This window comes from Lytechinus variegatus, chromosome 1, assembly GCF_018143015.1.
Source record: "Lytechinus variegatus isolate NC3 chromosome 1, Lvar_3.0, whole genome shotgun sequence".
NCBI lineage: Eukaryota > Metazoa > Echinodermata > Echinoidea > Temnopleuroida > Toxopneustidae > Lytechinus > Lytechinus variegatus.
This window is the reverse complement of record NC_054740.1, coordinates 72166575-72186355: the sequence shown is the minus strand read 5'-3', so window position 1 is coordinate 72186355 and position 19781 is coordinate 72166575. Positions and strand designations below refer to the sequence as shown.

At 35.6% G+C, this 19781-nt stretch overlaps 2 protein-coding genes across 2 annotated transcripts in view; both read left to right on the top strand.

Annotated features, from left to right (window-relative positions):
- The window catches only part of LOC121431810 (A disintegrin and metalloproteinase with thrombospondin motifs 6-like), a 40606-nt gene extending 40153 nt beyond the window's left edge, over window positions 1–453 (top strand). The window contains exon 7 of the mRNA XM_041629533.1: window positions 418–453. Coding sequence (XP_041485467.1) covers window positions 418–453 — 36 coding nt within the window. The remainder of the gene's footprint in view (window positions 1–417) is intronic.
- A 1057-nt stretch (window positions 454–1510) lies between these two features.
- LOC121422074 (A disintegrin and metalloproteinase with thrombospondin motifs 16-like) lies at window positions 1511–18930 on the top strand. Its single transcript, XM_041616882.1, has 18 exons — window positions 1511–1706; window positions 2782–2937; window positions 3368–3499; window positions 4262–4415; window positions 4868–4957; window positions 5369–5584; window positions 6115–6232; window positions 7022–7170; window positions 7671–7794; window positions 8578–8658; window positions 9418–9685; window positions 10243–10321; window positions 10916–11044; window positions 12374–12536; window positions 14797–14955; window positions 15951–16121; window positions 17494–17678; window positions 18648–18930. The coding sequence occupies exons 3-18, from the start codon at window positions 3420–3422 to the stop codon at window positions 18801–18803; spliced, it is 2322 nt and encodes a 773-aa protein (XP_041472816.1). The 5' UTR covers window positions 1511–1706; window positions 2782–2937; window positions 3368–3419; the 3' UTR covers window positions 18804–18930.
- Window positions 18931–19781: the final 851 nt, after the last annotated feature.

Genomic DNA, 19781 nt, shown 5'->3' with positions numbered 1-19781 from the left:
AAAGGGTTGGGATAAATCACAACTGGATTTTCAACCAATGTAAGAAGCACGTATTTGGGATTAGAGCTTGTTTTTTAGAATTGCTACATGTCTGTAGGAATTAAAAAATTATAAAAGGTCAGAATCCTGTTTAAAAACAAAACCTTTTACATCTGCTGACAAGGTGAGCGCCTTGATCTATTTCGTAATTCTGTTATGATAATATGAAAATAAATTGCTTCTCTCTATTCTTAACTTACCTCCTAATTCAAAATAGAAACATGGAATATACAATACTAGTATATATTTTTTTCCTCAGTGAAACATTCTTTATATTTATTCCAGCGTGCAGAAAAGGATCGAAATAAATGATGTCTAGAGAGATGGAATTATAGGATTTTATGAGAACATGATATTTTTTTTTCTTCCATGATACAGCATGTAGTCAACCCATTACCGGCAATCATGTTTTAAAACATGAATGAGAAATGCAGAGGGTCAAGGGAAATATATTAAAAACTATAATAAAGACGGTATCTCTTCAAAATCGTAAATTGCGAATGATCAACGGCATACTTTTTTCAATAATCACCAATATGTTTTGCAGTGTTGTTGCGGGTCGCGACAAAGAATAGTGATACTAGCCAAATACCTCGCAAATAAATTATTTTATCAGATTGGGGTTAAGAGCATTCTAACGAAGAAGTTTTATCGTCTTTATGCGAGTTAAAACTTAAAGATAAATGGACAAATAGTCACATATGGAAGCATAAAACTTCACCCAGTTCTGCCACTTATCAATCATCTACGCTAGCTGAATTGTAAAATTTCACATATTCTTTTATTCTCAAAGAAAACACACAGGATTGCAAGCCTGCGGCGTCAATCACGATAAAAGCAATCGTTTTACATTCATAATAGCGTTGAGCTCTTTGAAAGCTCCAATGTGCAGATTAATTGTTGATTTGATATCAGATTACATCATTGTAGAAATAAAGTACATAGTCCCCAAACAGGCGCAATCAAACACAAACATTTATTGTTCATCTATACCCATTTGATAATTCGATATGAAGGCAGAATCTTTTTAGGAGTTTTCTCTTGACAATTTTTTTTTCATTGCGAAATAAAGGACGTTTGTGGTTCAACTTTTGTTATATTTTGGATGGAGCGAACATGGAAATATGATTGATGATTGGTATAAATGGAAAAAGAATATCATGAGCTTGCTTGTTATACAACTGTATGCAGTTTTGCCAGGCAATCAATGACTTTGCGTTCTCTTTGAAGGATTTGGTAATCCCGGGTAGGGCAAAAGGACATCCACCTTGCTCTGAACTCGGGCCAGGACCTCTCAGATCCTTTCTCTGACAGGCTTCATTTCACATCGCATTCTAAACAAGCGTTTTAATTGAGGAGAGATCGAACTATATAGCCAGGCTAAAGAAGATGGCTAATAAGAACTCCACTGAATTGTATAGCCTCCTGACCAAATCTCTTTCTTTTGAACTGTCTCTGTCCTGTGCAAGTCAGTTAGAGTTTTCACCAAGTAACTTTTATATTCCTTTTGTGTTACAGGTTCAATCTATCACCGGTCATAACATCACTCTTAACGTTCAAGCAAATGGACCTCAGTTATTAGAAGAATTTTGTCGGTGGCAGGCTGGATTCAATCCTATCAATGATGCTCACCCTGAACACTGGGACATCGCTACTCTTATTACTAGGTAATATTTTTTTTTAATTCCTTAAAGGAGAATAAAATCTTTGAAACAAGCTAGCTTGTTAGCTTGTGTCAAGTGTGAAAACGGGAAAACAAAATCAAAGAATAAGATCGGTAAATACTGAGAGCAATCTAACAAACAATAAAGTTATGATCATAATGCTTAGGAGATTCCCCCACTGACAATGCGACCAAGATCTTTTATGTCACACAAATCCCTTTGGACACTCATAATATACTCCCAAGACATCTATTTTTCTAATTATAATGATAGTAAGTACTCTTCGTCCGTGATATAGTTTGTGAACCAGTAATTACCCGCCTATATATAGACAGAAAAAGAATACCTTATTATACGGATAGACTTACTAAAAGTGATGATTTCAATGAAATATTAGGCCTACCAAAGTAATTGGGAGGTTGTTCGTTTTGGTAACACCACACATCTTGGTCGCATTACGAGAAGGAAGACGTAGATGCCCTCTGCATAAGTAGTCTCAAACTTCAGATGCTCTTTCCGCCTTTTTTTCTTAAAACTTTCAATGACTTGTTTCTTTGATGATTTTGTTTTATATAATTTAACTGGTTTCATATAATGATCATGAGCATGATAGATGCATTAATACAATGATATTAATGAAAATGTCATTGATTGATTGATTGATTGATTGATTGATTGATATTCACAGTTTGCAGGAGAAGGATTGTCATCATAAGCAGATTGCTTGAAAAAAATGACAATCCCAAATTTATACTAATTGAATTAATTAATACATTTATAAAGCAAAATGGGCATATATTTTCAAATACGAAACATGAATTCATGCAATATTATAGTATGAAGATGAAGATGTAAAGCTGAGGGTGAAGGTGATATGATGATGATTTTGATGATGATGTTGATGATGATGATGATGATGATAAATATGATTGATGTATTAATCGATTTATTTTCATTACAATCTATGAAATATTTTTGTAAGCTAATTCATCATAATTATGTTTAAATTATTTTTGATTGGTCATTTTAGTGAAGTGCGATTTAACGAAGCGTTCATTCTTCCTCCCACTTTCTACAGAAAAGATTTATTCAAATTATCAGGGACCTACCGTGATACTAACCTACTTGGAAGGGCATATATCGGGACTACATGTCAACGCTCATTACAATGTTCAGTAAATCAAGATGATGGTCTTACTACAGGATCGGTTATTGCTCATGAAACAGGACATAAGTAAGTCTTTATTATCATCTTAGCCGATGAACTTTATATACTATGTATACATAGTATACCTTTTTACAAAACAATTAAAGAGTATCGCTTGGTTGGATGTAATAGCGATAGCTACATTTCTCTTTGGGGGATTCTAGGGGCTATGTTTTTCCCCTATCAATGCTGGGATGTTGACAATATTATTATCAATCAAATGATTAGGTATATAAAATATTTGTTTTACCTATTATAGCTTAGTAAGACTATAGACGCTTTTTAAAGGACAAGTTGGGCCAAATAGGCCTACAAACTAAAGAATAATTGGATTAGAAAGACTTTACCCCCCCCCAAAAAAAAAAAAAATCACCTGGTTACCACTTTTGTATAATAGCATGCGCACTTCTTGAAGTATATTTGGTTTTTTTTTTATTCTTCTTGCTCGTGTCCACAGTTTGAATCTCCACCATGACCCTGACTATGGGTGTAATAACGGACATCATGTCATGTCATCAGCCAGACCTGTCGGCGTGCAGTCTTTCAAGTGGTCGCTCTGCAGTGCACAGCAAATCAAAATCTTTCTTACGTAAGTTATTAGCAGGTGTTTCTGCATTTAATGATGATCAAAACATAATATCACAGTAATCATGATATACTTAAACAAACATGATGATTAATCAAATTACAAATTGTGGCATTAATAATTAAATCGCATGAGCCATATCACAAGCAATTTGCCTGAAAAATAACAGCCAGTATTGCTTAGGCTGTGGAACGAGTTTCGTTCACATGGTCAGAGTTATTACAAAATTAAGTATCAAAATTATCCTGAAGATATATATATTCAGGATCCAATGGCACTTGCCTATTTAATTTCTATTTTTTACTACATGTAGACAAAAAAGGCAACAAAGCAAGCACTTTTGCAGCCCAAAGGCAGCACCCTCCGTGTACTGGTGTATGGCTATCAATCCACGGGGGTCCATTTTGGAAGGTGTCAGCTGGTATTTTCTAGTAGTCATGATGTCAGTTTCTATATGTTTGTAATGTACATCCACACTTACACCATGTAGCATATCAAATAATTGACCTGCACTAATTTCTGACTCGGCATTCGCTTGCTTTAAATTGAAATCAAATTCGATATCAACATTCAGATGACAATATCTGGTGTTCGCTTGGGTCAAAATTTGTATTGTCTTATCAGATCTTATTCCGATTTCTGCAACGAAAACCAAATATTGTGTTATACAGATATTTGAAACATATACAGACCCTTCCCTATTTCTTTCCCTAGCCTGAAGCAAAATATAAGATTTAGTTGTTGTTTTTTTTCTTTCCATGGCAGTAATCGGCTATCATCTTGCCTCAATGATGCACCAAGTATTGACCATCCGGAAGTAGACTTATTAGTCGTGGATGACCTTCCGGGTCAACGATACAGTCTCCCTGACCAATGTCAGTTGGCCTATGGAGCTAGCTCAACCGTGTGCTCACAATCTGTAAGATTCAAAGTATAAAAAAAAGTTTTATAAAAAAATGATGTTGAATATGACCTTTTAAAAAGAAACTAATAAGATAAGCAGAAGAAAAGAGATTACTTGTAATTAGCCAAATATGGTGTAAGAGTAGAAGGGCAAATCATTAAACCAAACATGCCGAATGGTAATTGGACCTATCAAAATAATGATAAATCAAATGACAAGTATGTGATATATTTCTAATGCATAACTTCGGGGCGTTGTGGCCCAGCAGATTAGTCCCCGGACTTTGAAACTAGAGACTGGTGATTAATATTACTAATATTATTAAAGAAATGAATTCAGTTGAAATTAAACCGGAAAACCACATAGTTTTAATTTGAATTCGAATTTTATAGGCCTGTCTGCGTCTACAACGTGCCACACTTTGTTACCATACCGTATGTTTCTTTTTTCTCAAATCATTCCAACAGGTATGTGGTAGTCTAGGGTGCCAGGAAGGGGGTTATTGTCATTATTCTGGAATCATGATCATGGAGGGAACGACCTGTGGTCCTGATAAGGTATCATTTGATTTAATAGCCAATCAGAATCAACGTTTATTTATATATTTGTTAGTCATTTAACATGTGTTATGGTATATTTCCATTTGTCTATTTAAATAATTTATTTTAGAGTGGTAAAGATATTCATTTTAAAATTCAGTTTAAAATTGGATAATATTCAACAAATCAACTCAATGTTCATTCTTCAAATGTATTCACGATCTTACAACAGTATCTTGCTGTATAAAATATTAGATGAATATTAGATGTTTTGTCCATAAAACCAATGTTTGGAGAAAATTACCACAACTTTTTTGAGGTGAAAACACAATGTTTTATGTTAATGATTTCGGCCTTTTATCCTTGCAATATGGTATTTTTTTATTCTATCGTCTGATACGATATATTTTCTCTGTTCCATGCATGCAGTGGTGTGTAAGCGGTAAGTGTGTGCCAGTCAGCGATGGACTACCAGGCCCTGTTGACGGTGGTTGGTCGGAATGGGAACCTCACTTTAGTGAATGTTCTAGATCTTGTGGAACAGGGATTCGAGTTAGAAAGAGAAAGTGCAACAACCCTACCCCCGTGTACGGAGGTCTGGCGTGTCAAGGTGAAGGGCGGGATGTTCAGCTTTGTAATATGATGGTAAGATCAACCAGAATTATTAATACGTGAATATAATGAAACTACCTAATTGTATTTTTGTTCTTAAAATTTGACCCCGCCCCTCCTTCCCCCCCCAAAAAAAAAAAAAGAATGTGCCGAACAACAATAATTTCCATCCCTTTTCTACCCTTGTCAACCTTTTTAACAGAAAAAATATCTATATAAACGGGGGAATTTCTCGCTGCACTTATATCTTTTAAATCTTTATAATCTTTTTGAATATTTTCCGACAGACACTATTATTCCCAGGCTTTTTGCAGATACATTAATATTTGCCTTGCTCAACTATCTCTGCCAATAATCTCTTTCAAGAGCCATAGCCCTGAAAATATGTCTGTAAAGCGCTTAGAGACGTCGTTCCGACGTATTAAGCGCTATATAAATGCGGAATATTATCATTATAAGAGCTTGGGCATCAGAAGAATATCGTAAAATCACCGCACCATATTTGCGACTTTTTTCGCTTATAGATGATGTATAATGAACTAAATATCTGTTGTTATTTTCAGCCGTGTCACAACGTAACATTGGATGATTATAAAAATGAGCAATGTGCTGCAACAAACGGCTTCAAATTCAACAATCAGTACTACACGTGGAGAGCCTTTTTATCATCGTTGCTCAAAGGTAGATATCACATGCAGAAGACGAGCCCCCACTCCTCCCCCATACATGAAACAGGGCCAGGCGTCTCTCTCTCTCTCTCCACCACGATTATTCAAGTGGTGAAGGAAGAATAGGAGGAAAAGGGAACATAGAAATTGGAAGAAAGGGCCGTGTATGAGATACTATTCAATTGATTGAAAAAAGGGACATCATCTTTAGGTCAGCCCCCTATCAAAGTCACTCTTGTGCACATACGCACATTCCAATTCTACATGGGCAGGGTACAAGCATTGCATTCTGATATTGTCAGCTCAGTAAATGCTTGATAAATGGTTTTATCGAAAATGAATATCAAAATGTGCAGATATTTCTTTTATTTTTTATTGTTTGTTGACCACCCAAAATGGCTGTGTATATATCCTCCAATACCATTCATAATATCTATACATGTATATTGAATAGTGACCGACACTTTTAGGGAAATTTTTGGAATGTTCGCCCGGATGGTGAAAGTGCATACATTGTATGTGGACATGCCAGGATACGTTATATAAGTATTATATGTTTACCCTGATAATGTCGTGACCAACTTCTTCTCGTTAATCGCTCAGATAACAACCAGCGTGAATCATATTATATATTCTTTGACGAGACCATTGACCAATTTTTTAACTAACGAAGATTCAATGTTTTGTATGAGTCTATCAAATTGAAATTAAGGTATCAATAGTTATAAGATTTAAGACACTAAGATATCAAGGTATCAGTTTTCACCTCAAGTTTAAATCTTTACCACTCTGACACCACCAGGTAACAATGCTTGTAAGCTTCAATGTATATCAAATGCAAACTTCTACGCCCTTCGTGAACCAGGGATGTATGCAGACGGTACACTATGCTGGCATCATGAAATTGGAGATCAAAGACTCACAAAAGCCTGTGTCGACGGAATTTGTAAGGTGATTCTAATGCTTAAATGCATACCGTTTGATCAAATCATTTTACGTGAAAACGACCAAATTACGTTACGGGGGAGGGGGCTTATTTTGCTTTTGACCATGGAGGTCAAATAGCGCCTGCATGATTTGACTTTGAATTTAAGTGAAGGGTCTGTTTGATTTTCAAATCAAAGGATCCAAAAATCTTTTTAATTAGATAAACCATGAACTGTGAATTTTAAGGACGTTGCTGAAGCCCGTCACTCTAACAACTAACTAAGTTTTAAACAAGTTTTAAAAAGTTTTGAATATTAAAGGTTTAAACAAGTCTTAAAATCTAAACAATCTCAAACAAGTCTAAACAGTAAAATTTTAAACAATGTCTTGTTAGATTAATGGGCTTAAAGAACGTGCTTCCAATTTTTACAGCGTTTTTTTTATTTTACAATGTCGAACCATCGGAAATACAGTTGCATCATGCCAAAGCATTTTCCTCTTCCACCGTTCCGTTTGCTTTATAGGAGTTTGGCTGTGATGGAGTGATGGGCTCTGGGCGTATCAAAGATGTATGTGCTAAATGTGACGGCTCTGGAAGGACGTGTAAGAGACACATGGGAAGAATAAGAAACGTCGGAGCAGTGCATGGTAAGAACATGGAGGTAAAATGGTAAGATTCTTTTTTTTTGTCATTCAAATATTTCCATCAGTATAACAAAGACGTCAGCGCCAGCCAGAATGTTGTAATAGGGGAGGTGGAATTTTTACAATCCATATATATTAAACCGTTATAAAAAAATTTCTTCTGGAAAAAAAAGGGAAGAAAAGATTCCTGTAGCAGTCTCGAGAACACATGTTATCTTTCATAGCGCAAAATTACAGAAAATTGGCATATGGGCTCTGAAACCTTACAAATTACCAGTTTGTTTTGACAATGTAGTCCACGATCATAATATAATGATGTAATTATTTTTCGCGATTAGTTAATGACAATGGAAATTAATGTGTTTTTGCCTAAGAATTGTATTATTAAAACTCTAAAATTGCTATGACGTAAATGAATTTAGTTTTGAAATCATTAAGATTGAATGACTTTGATAAATACATTTAAAGTTATTGCTCTTTTATTGTTCATTTTTCTTTTATTGTTCATTGATGCTTGCATATTCCAGTAGAATGGTTCAATTCAATTCATTTAGTCGTTTCAATTAAAAACATTGAAATATGTACATTTATTATTTAAGAATCCAATGAATCGAAGAAAAAATACCCAAAACACAAGTGTAACAAAAGAAAAGAATAAGATAAACTATGACAATCAAAGAAATGGAAAAGGGCGCACCTGCAAAAAACTTATAGTAGCATTAATGTGTCCAAAAATATAAGTAATTGCTGTTTGATGGCTAAAATTCGTTCTTCTTTTTATTTCAGATTTTAAGACATTTCTTCAAATTCCAGTGAATTCGACAGGAATCAAGATTACGAATCAGAATCTTCGATACACCCATATGTGTAAGTATAAATTTTGTTTCTCGTAGTATCAGATTAGAATTACTATCACCACTGTATTTGCCATTATCATGATTATCAGCATCATCTTCGTCGTCGTCATCACCTTCGTCATTATCATCTCTATCCGTACCATCATCGCCTTAATCATCTTCTCCTTCATCGTTACCTTCACATTTCAATTCTGAATATATCTCTATTCCGCGTTATGAACTCGTTTTATCAAGTTCATTGAAACTCGTTTGAGGCTGTCATGTTGTCAAGCACATTTTGCGTAAATAATGACATTCCTTTTTTGATAAGGTAGCATGAACCATGATTAATGCATATCGATTTTAACGTTTTTGTCGCATTTGTCAATATTACCTTAGTTGATTTTTCACTCTTTCCTAGATTTTTCCCCCTTTTATAACATGTTATATTTTAAAACGTTTCGTATTAAACAAATATGAATGCAGATGATCATAAAACAAACAAAGACTTCGCTGATCACTGCGATAGTTTTGTCCTTATTCTGCAGGGGCCGTGGAAACGGGGAGGGGGCGGGCTGGGTAGACTTAAGCACCCACCTTTCTTTCCAAAACTGTGTACAAAAACGTAAAAAGGACCACCTGATTGTGATTTTGTGCATGGTCAGTCCCCCTACTTTCAAAACCGTTCTGCGGCCCAAGATCTGTCCGTCAATTCGATCTCCATCTCCCATCATGCTCTCTCGACATTGTGCTCCTTATACCGAACTCTTGTCCTTTTCCTGATATCCAGCGGTTGAAGCCGACGGTGAGATAGTATTCCGCGGCGAGATGTTCATCCCTCCTCTGAGCCAGCGATACAGCCACAGTGGTATGGTCATCAAGTATCTAGCTGATGCCTTCCATAACAGAGAGCACATCTGGGTACTCTCCGGTCCCACCACTGCTGTCCTGGATGTATCCGTGATCTTACTACACAATCCTAGATACCTTGGGAGTCGGGTCAAACCGGATATCACATGGGAATACTACGCTCCTGTTTCTGAAACCGTCTTCTACTAGTAAGTCGATCTCTTGATAGTAGGAAGTTTCCGAACCGCGATGTACATAGAACGGATCTAAGAACATAGGAAGACAGTGTATTGTCAAATTACCTTAATGACAAACAGCAACCAAGAAGTCTTTGTTGAAAATTGGTGAATCAAAATAGTAGTTTCATCCTGGATTCTGGACAAATTCGTATTTGCAATTTTTCGTCAGCTCCGAAACTTGAGACAAAAGTGCTGTTCTTGTATCCGTTTTGCGTCTCGGTGCCACGGAAACTCCGCAATCTTGCAATGTCAAACGCGTCGGTCGCAGTATATCAACGCACAAAATATTAGTTTGTCTCAAAGCTTCTAATGTTATAAAGCCTGCTTATCATTTTGATTCAGATGATCATGGTTATTGCAGTTTTTATGAGAGAACACAATGGTCCATTCGAACTTTGTATTACTATCGCTCCTAATTCTGTAAATAAATATAGTGAAATTTTAATTTGGCACTATTTCTATTATCTTGGGGCGTAGTTGGTTAACAATAATACTAATGACTTTGAATACGATTCTTTGTTATTTAGTTGGCAGCATGAAACTGTCAGTGGGTGCTCAGTGACGTGCGGAGGAGGGATCAAAAGCAGACGAGTCTTTTGTGTTGAGGTGAGTATTTATGATTAATGGTCAGCAAGCACGTAATATTTCATGTTTCTTTGAATGTTTGAATGGTGGTCGCTGTACAGATGACATAGAGGAGGCTTCTGGTTCACCAAATTCTTAGTCCAGGAAAGATCAGCTGGGATTGTGAAAATGGAGATAAATCAATGGATGATGAATGGAAATGAAATTCGAGAACGTGATGGATGAGAAATAAGCGACTTTGGGTGTAAGAAAATGGAATAAGCCTTATATGATTTTCGTGCATTTGATAATGTTAACAATTATGAAATTATCATTTTTTAAAGTAAAATATGCCGACTCGAGAAACATTTGGTTAGAACATGCGCGCCATATTTTCGCCACGGGAACGACAGCTGGGGTAATGTTTTATCAACATTATTTGCTTTATTAGAATTGATGATGATTAATTTGATATTAAATATTAAAAGATTTCGATAATAAATGGGAAGCAAAAACGGTAAAGTCTGCAAAATTTAATGCATCGTGCTTAATAACTTTCATTAAAATAACTAAAAAGTTTCGACGTCCCTTCGGCAGTTTAATGATACATGTATATTTTCTTATCTGTGTAAATAGAATATTGGAGGTGTAGCAGCCGAAGTCAGTGATTTATTTTGTGACCCATCTAAGAAGCCTTCAGAGCATCGTACTTGCTCCAATCAACCATGTCCAGTACCTATATGGGTTGTTGGACAATGGAGTCTAGTAAGTTGATTATATATTTATACACATGCACTTATTTTATTAAAAAATGATTTCAATATCGCTGCATATATCCTCAAAATTATTACGAACGGATATGACGATAAATAAAGTTGTTTAGTCAGAGGGCTGTCCGCAGACGTATATGAAGTAACTTGGCAATGTGAATTATGGCCATTCGTCTTGAATTTGCCCCCACAAAAATGTGGTTTTGAATACGCTTTTTCTATTTTCATTCGGTTTAAAATACAATATCTCAATTAAACGGAGTGATATTGTTATGAAATTAGTATCATTTTAAGCTAAATATATACTGCATGTCTGAAATGATGAGCGCAAATAGCACATGAACGAACAAGGCATAAGCGATGTTACGGCTCGCCCACTTGTGGAAATAACCAGAAATATGGCGATTCGCGACGGCTCGTAACAGAATTGTATCAAAAGTTCATTGTGAAATAACTGTGATGGAATAACATTTTGTCATAAGAGAGTCTTGTAAGTAAACTTTAATGTTGACTTTAAAATTACCTTTAACCTTACCATGTGACCTCCGACTGCAGCATAACAGAGAAATCTAATAGAGATGTCTGAAATAAAGTACATTGGGGGTCTTAAAATTTTGCACATTTTCATTCGTAAAATTTGAGCAGTTCACTTTACCTCAATTTTGCTGTCACTTTTTTTAAATTCTCGTGAAATTTCATTTCAGAAAAAGTATGCTATTGTATGGATAGGGTGAATATTTTCAAATTTCGGTATAAAAGGTATTTTATACCGATAGATGCGCTATCATTAGATTTGGGTGACATAATACAAAATGGGGCGAGTTCAAGACACATGTCCTTACACGAGGCTGGTGGGTTATTCATAAAACCGTAGGGGCATTTAAATAACATTTACTCTTATTATCACAGTTCTTTTGTTTTCTCAATGATAGGTCATAGGGAAAGTCACCCGTCCCAGAAGCGGCTCACTCTAAAAATTCGAATGATAAATCAACATTTGAAAGGTTGGAGGAGTGACAACCTTTTCCAAATGTTGCACCCAACCTTGTATAAATCTGAATCAAACATTTTAAGTGTTGGGTAGAACCATTTAAAGTGGTAAATGCAACATTTAGAAAATGTTGTCACTCCTCCAACCTTTTAAATGTTAAGTTAACATTTCTTGTTTTTAGAGTGCTCAAGCGTTTAATTTGAAATCTTTAGATTCAGTATTGAAATGACTTGTTGTAATTAATCGGTTATTTATTTGAATGAAATTCCCCATGACACAGAAGAATGATCTCAAGTAATAATAATGCGTTACGTTTTTATTTTGCCCTGGCAGTGCTCAGCGACATGTGACGTGGGAAGGAGAAAACGTGCGATAGCGTGCCTCCTGAATACGACGGGGGAACCAGTGCCTGGATTGTGCGATCCGGACCTCCAACCTGCAACCGAAGAACAGTGTGTTGAGGCACCCTGTCCCAGACCTACATTGGATGATAATGGTATTATCCTGTTCCGGACCTTGCATGTGATTGTCGTGTTATGTGTGAATGCATGCTTGCAGCTTTGAAAATAAATTATTTTATAGTGTAAATAACAACTAACGCATGTATATTAACAGTCATAATGAGAGACGAATGATCATAATGTTATTTTTTATAATCAAATAAAAATAACTTTTGATAGCCGAAACAGAATATGGTTTCATGAGCCGAATTATAAAGAGTTCATATCTAACCTAGATGAACATCTTTTGGTAAAGACCAAGTTCTCTTGTGTCGTAGACCTTGTGAGTAAAAGAGCAAATTAGTGAATGGTTGCTCATGCATATTGATTTAATCGGGCTTCTCTTTGAAAAGGAAAATTATGACAGAATCCGATTTGGCCAGTATTACAATTTTTTTAAAGCCAGCCTTTCAGGTCAATACATGATTTTGCATGTCATGCAGTTTTAACAAAAATGAATTTTGACATGTTTTGTGTATACTAATTGCATGCTGCCTATGTTTAACCAACGTACCTGCTTGATTTACTTTGTTGCTATCCAGTTACCATGTTAATACATACTGCAAGCTCTTCAATGGACGCGAGTAACTCGATCACCCCATCAACATCCACCTCGCAGCTGACATCATATAAGACGACAACGACGGCGACGTCGCACCATTCTATATCGCACAGCATGACACAAACAATAGACAATGAATTGTATGCCATTCATAGCGATTCATTTACTTCTGAGTCTCTCTCTTATATTAGTGACGTCAGCACATTTTCTACAGATGCAACTAGAAATTCTGAACTATCAACGACTAGCAGTGAGGCCGAGACAACTGATGGAGCTACGAACATGCATGCCACTCTTTCTAGCAGTTTTCCAACCACGAGTTCAACATTCGATGGATCAAATAAGATTACATCTCAAACAGACTCTAGTTCATCCCCAACTACAACCGCGGCAAGGAAATCGATATCAAAGTCACTTTATCCAAGTCTTTTAGTACCATCCCCAACTTTATCCAATAGAGATACCATATCCTCTTCATCATCTCCGTTATCAACCACATCGCCATCCTTAGCGACATCATTGCCCACAACACCCTTGCCCTCATCGCCGTCGCAATATCTATTGTCCCCGACATCATCATTATCATCGTCGTCGTCGGGATTATTGACTGCCCACTTGCCTTTGAATGAAGATTTACATGGTAACCAACTCCATGACGTAATATATTCTTCTGATGGGGATGAAAATGTATTGAATGAATCAGTTTTGCATCCCAAACTAGAAACCAACCATGCAACGTCGCCTGCATTGGTAGTGGAACCAGCATCGTCATCAGTGTCTTTGCATGGAAATGTATCTTACATCTTTTTGCGAGCCATTGTAGTTGCATGGATCGTCTTAGTTCTGCAATCGTAACCTCTCTTGGAAGTACACTGAAAAGACTATATGCATGTTCTTTTGTTACGAGTATAAACCAGTTCTAGCCACCCTTGCCTAGATTGATTAAATAGAAAACTATTTATAATAGTGGAATTATATATTTATGGACTTGATTGCCTTGCCTTGCCAGAAGTCAGCTTATTGAAGAATAGCGATTCTATACTGCATGATGTCTGTAGACCATTTACCTTGAATGTTGATGAATGCATGATTATCACCTACCTCACACGTCTACTCTTATCAAAGCATGGCCCTTTCTCATCCCTTATCACGTATGTACTCTGTCATATTCATTCTATGATTAACGCGTCATTTTGTTTCTGAATTTGTCGCTGACATGATTGTAAAGATGTGTTTATGAAAATGTTAATTCAGTTTCCCTTTACATTTCATGCAACAATTGGATATCTCTTGTATCTCCCACACGACATGATAATTAAAAGTTAACACTACCGTCTTACCCACAACTTTATACTGTATAAGTGATGATGGGAAGTGATGGGGAAAAATAAGCCACTGAAAGAAAAATTTAACTAACAATCGATAAGGATAGTAATCGTGTTATTGATTTATTGCTTTCCAGAGCGTTTTCAGAATTTTCAACAGAAATAATTTAAAAAGAAAATATAGTATAACTCAGAAAGCAAGCATTATAAAACAATTTATTTTTAAAAACATACATCAGATCATTATAAAAGCATTTAATAACGTGGATCTAAACGTATAATACTTCTGAATGTTCTACTAGATCGGAACTCAGTGTATATGTAGTTTCTTGCAGGGTAATTAATCCTCAATAATTCTTTCTCTTTTAGTTGATATCAGATGTAATGGTATGACGAGAAGAAAGAATGGATACATTGATCAGATAAGCAGATCTACTGGTGGTGATTCGTGTACTGCTGTTATCGTAGCTCCTGTTCATAAAGATCTTATTTTCACCATTAAACAGATGTATATAGACTGTGATGCAGGTTAGTAACCCCTGTGATAATCATTGATTTTAAACATTTTTGGAAGTTTGCTAATTTCATGTAAATTGTTTACAAATTAAAACGTGTCGCTTTTATCACACGAATTTGCGGCTTTTCCTTTTTGACTTTTTGTATTTCACCTAAAAAATTTAGCTCATAGTCATTACGTTCATTCGTTTTTTAAGTTAATTTTTTGGATGTGGTGATTTTTTTACCTGATTGCTAAGAAAGCATGAATGCTTGTAAGCAAGCAACCAGAGGACCGACGGCTTAAAGTCCCCTCCGAAGGACCTGGTACTGAGGATTATTACCTTACCAAAGGGCACTAGCGCACCAAGTGGGAATCGAACCCGGGTCACCGGAATACGAATCCCCCGCTCTACCGACTGAGCTATCGCGCCTCCACAGGTTTTCGAAATGTAACATGCCATTATTATCATTCTCATTATTATTGATATTGTTATCACTAGTATTCATCATCATCACCATCATCATCATTAATTACTATTACTATTCATTATTATTGTTATCTCCTCTTTCATATGTTCTCTTCAGTTTGTCATTTATTTTCGTTGTTACAACTCCTTTCTATTCTGAAGGATATTTAAACCGATAAGGGACTGTTACAGAAGCTATGCTTTATCTGTTACTATTTTATTTCTTTATGTTATTTTGTTCATTATTTCCACTGAAGTCATATGCATATTCCCAGTTATTTCACGAAGCTACATTTTATATATATATATATATATATATCTTGTTATATAATTTAATAGATATTAGCATGTGAAATAAAACAAACTAAATTCTTAAAGTCTTAATTAGAAGCGGAATGATAATTTGTTTCCTGATACACTAAAAATGGGAAACGTGTGCTTATCGATGACTAAAGGTACAGATCATAGCCTTTTATTGCTATAATAAAGGCTTACAAGTCAACTGCATAGTCTTCATTGTTATTTTGTTTCTTTTTTTTCAATTTCATTTCTTTCCAGGTGAATCATTAGAAATAAGAATAGGGGAGGAGAGAAGGAGATTTTGTGGTAAACAATACCAAGTAACTATGAAAACAGAGAGTAATGTGATATCGATAGAACATAAAACACATAAACAAGGACATGGATATCAACTTCTTTATCATTCAAGAAAGAGTCGACATAAAAATGGTGAGAATATTTGTAGTATTTTTTTTAACTTGCAGCTGTTGTTTTTATGTGTAGGTTTTACTTACCTCCGTCAGTTGTGTGAACCAGCAAAAATAATCTCCTAAAAAGTAGATTATTCTTAAAGGTCAATTCGACCCCAGTAAAATGTCGATTTGAATAAATAGAGAAAAATCAAACAAACATAATGCTGAGAAATTAATCAAAATCGGAGGTAAAATAAAAAAGTTATGGATGGCATTTTGAAGTTTTGCTTATTTTTCACAAAACAGCGATATGCACAACTCGGTGGCATGCAAATTGGTCAGTCGGTGATGTCCATCACTCACTATTTCTTTTGTTTTTTATTGTTTGAATTATACAATATTTCATTTTTTTTTACATATTTGACAATAAACGACCACCTTGACTGAAACATAAAGTATTAAACATTGCTAATTCCACATGTTTAGGGAGGAATTAATAATTGTTTCCCTTGACAATACAGAGAAAATTAGAATATTTCATATTTCACATAATAAAATACAAAAGAAATAGTGAGTGGATGATTTGCATACTGACCAGGATGTGCATATAACTGTTTTTTTAAGCCAAACTTAAAATATATATAACTTTCTTATTTTACATCTAATTTTGATGAAATTTTCATTGTTATTTTTGTTGGATTTTTCTCTTTTAATTCAAATCAACTTTTTATTAGGGTGGACTTGTTCTTTAAGTTGGTTATATTTCTCACACAATGACCCGAAAATAACGTTTTAAACTCGTTTTAAATGCAGGAAAGACGGGATATTTTGAAGGACTCTAATTTGCATGCAGGAACTCCTGATTGTATATAATTATGTATATTAATAATCATATGATGCGATCGCGAAGAGTGAACTGAAAATTAGTGGTATTCCTAGCTGAAAACGGGACATTTTAAGCACGCTTTACCATGTAGGAAAATGGGAAGAGGATGCTTATATCAGCAAAAAAATAATTAATGCAAGCGCGAAGTGCGAGATGCAATCTTTCGGAGATTTAGACCCAAAACTTGGACATTTGAATTAGCACTTTGTGTATTCATGATCAAGATGTATATCTCAATGAACAAATTAACGAAAACTAGAAGCGCAAGCGGATTTGGATGTTGTATATCCTTTTTTTCATTTGCTCTCCATCCTGCTAACTTTTCTTCTTTTATCTCCTCTCCGTCCCTTTTTTCCTTCTCTTGTTTTTTTTGCACCGTCAATATGGGGACGGGGTCGCTTCGATTCCCCTCGGATCCGCCTTCTACATTTGCAATCCTCTGTCATTTTCACAACTACATGTACAAGGCTCAACATACGTTTATACATTATTCTGAGACATATTTTTTATTTTTCTTTTGCAGACTGTGATCAACTAATAACAGATAGAAAGACTATCGTTACGAGTCCGGAGTGGCCTTCTAAGTACCCAAGTAATATGAATTGTACCTATAGGTTTATAGGGGATCCTGGTAAGAGGATTACTCTCAGGGTTAAAGTATTCAAACTTCAAGGAAAGGAACCAAGATGTAAACATGATAAATTAGAGGTGAGTAGATGATTTTCTTGAATATAATTGTTGATTTATAATTTTTTTTGTTTGGGTTTCAATCATAGGCGGCGGAAGCGGGGGAGGGGACGTGTCCCCCCCTAAATTTTAGTTGGGGGGACGGTCCCCCCCTAAATTTAGTTTTGATAACCTTTTTTTTTTTTTGCTTATCAAATTTTTTCCTGCGTCCCCCCTAAATTCACGTGCCCCCCCCCTTAAACGTGTGTTGTCCCCCCCCCCCTAAAATTTAGGGTGATGACCTTTTTTTTGGCTTGTCAAAAATTTTTTAGTTACCAACTCATAAAATTTCAGGTGGACACCCTCTAAATTTTTGGCTTCCGCCGCCAATGGTTTCAATAGAATTCTTCAATTGCTATTGAGAAGAATAGATTAATTTCAGTTGTTTCCTATTTACATTCTCTTTCTTAAATTCCCATGTACAGGACAAATACACTCACCCCCCCCCCCACACACACACACACACACATTTGATTCTTCGAATTCGAATGTTAAATCAACATTTGAAAGGTTGGAGTGACGACCTTTTCCAAATGTTACATCCAACCTTGTATAAAGCTGAATCCAACATTTTAAGTGTTGGGTAGAACCATTTAAAGTGGTAAATGCAACATTTAGAAAATGTTGTCACTCCTCCAACCTTTCAAATGTTAAGTTAACATTTCTTGTTTTTAGAGTGCTGCATGCTAAAAAAAACACCTACCCTTGTTGATTTGCACTTCAATCAGATGCTTTGAAAATCTGTCATTCAATTTCAATGTCAATTTTTAGTTTTTATTCATTTCCCACAATTAAATCGAAAGCGATATTCTGGGTAAAAAAAAGAAGCAAAATTCATCTTAACAGTGAAATGCCAAGGAAAAATGCATGTATGTGACACTAAAAAATACCGAATAATATTCTTACTATATTAATTTTGACCATTCACCTCTCCATATCTTATTCTTTTAGATGTTGGATCTCTTAACGGGTGAGAAGGTAGCACGATGTGGATCATCACCTTCCAAATACAGCCTTCGACTGTCGGGATACGATGGATTAATGCGATTTACTTCAGACGAAACTGTACAGATGGCTGGATTCAAAATAATCGTATATATCAAATAAAATCAGGTTAAACCAAATCATCGATTCACTCGATGGATATGCCATACATCCTCACGGTAGAACAAATGTTTTATTCCGTTTTTGTCTCACCTGCATAGCAGAGTGAGACTATAGGCACCGCTTTTCCGATGCGACGGCTGCGGCGGCGGCGGCGTCAACATCAAATCTTAACCTGAGGTTAAGTTTTTGAAATGACATCATAACTTAGAAAGTTCGTGAAACGTGGTCATAAGGTTAATCAAGTATTACTGAACATCCTATTAGACTTTCATGTCACATGACCAAGGTCAAAGGTCATTTAGGGTCAATGAACTTAGACCATGTTGGGGGAATTACCATCATAACTTTAAAAGTATGTTGGTCTAGTTCATTAAACTTGGACATAAGAGTAATCAAGAATCACTGAACATCTTGTGAAAGTTTCAGGTCACGTGATCAAGGTCAAAGGTCTCTTAGGGTCAATGAACTTTGGCGGAATTGGGGGTATTTGTTGAATTACCATCATAACTTTAAAAGTTCTTGGATCTGATTCATGAAACTTGGACATAAGGGTAATCAAGAATCACTGAACATCCTGTGCAAGTTTCAGGTCACGTGATCAAGGTCAAAGGTCATTTAGGGTCAATGAACTTTGGCGGAATTGGGGGTATTTGTTGAATTACCATCATAACTTTAAAAGTTTTTGGATCTGATTCATGAAACTTGGACATAAGAGTAATCAAGAATCACTGAACATCCTGTGCAAGTTTCAGGTCACGTGATCAAGGTCAAAGGTCATTTAGGGTCAATGAACTTTGGCGGAATTGGGGGTATTTGTTGAATTACCATCATAACTTTAAAAGTATGTTGGTCTAGTTCATAAAACTTGGACATAAGAGTAATCAAGTATCAGTGAACATCCTGTGCGCATTTTAGGTCACATGACCAAGGTCAAAGGTCAATGAACTTTGGCCATAATGGGGGTATCTGTTGAATTAC

Excerpts from the sequence above, each read along its gene's own strand:
- LOC121422074 (XM_041616882.1), top strand. The coding sequence starts at position 3,420 with ATGTCATCAGCCAGACCTGTCGGCGTGCAGTCTTTCAAGTGGTCGCTC. Across the intron at positions 3,500-4,261 it reads CAAATCAAAATCTTTCTTAC|TAATCGGCTATCATCTTGCC; the intron begins GTAAGTTATTAG and ends TTTCCATGGCAG. Across the intron at positions 12,537-14,796 it reads ACCTACATTGGATGATAATG|TTGATATCAGATGTAATGGT; the intron begins GTATTATCCTGT and ends TTTCTCTTTTAG.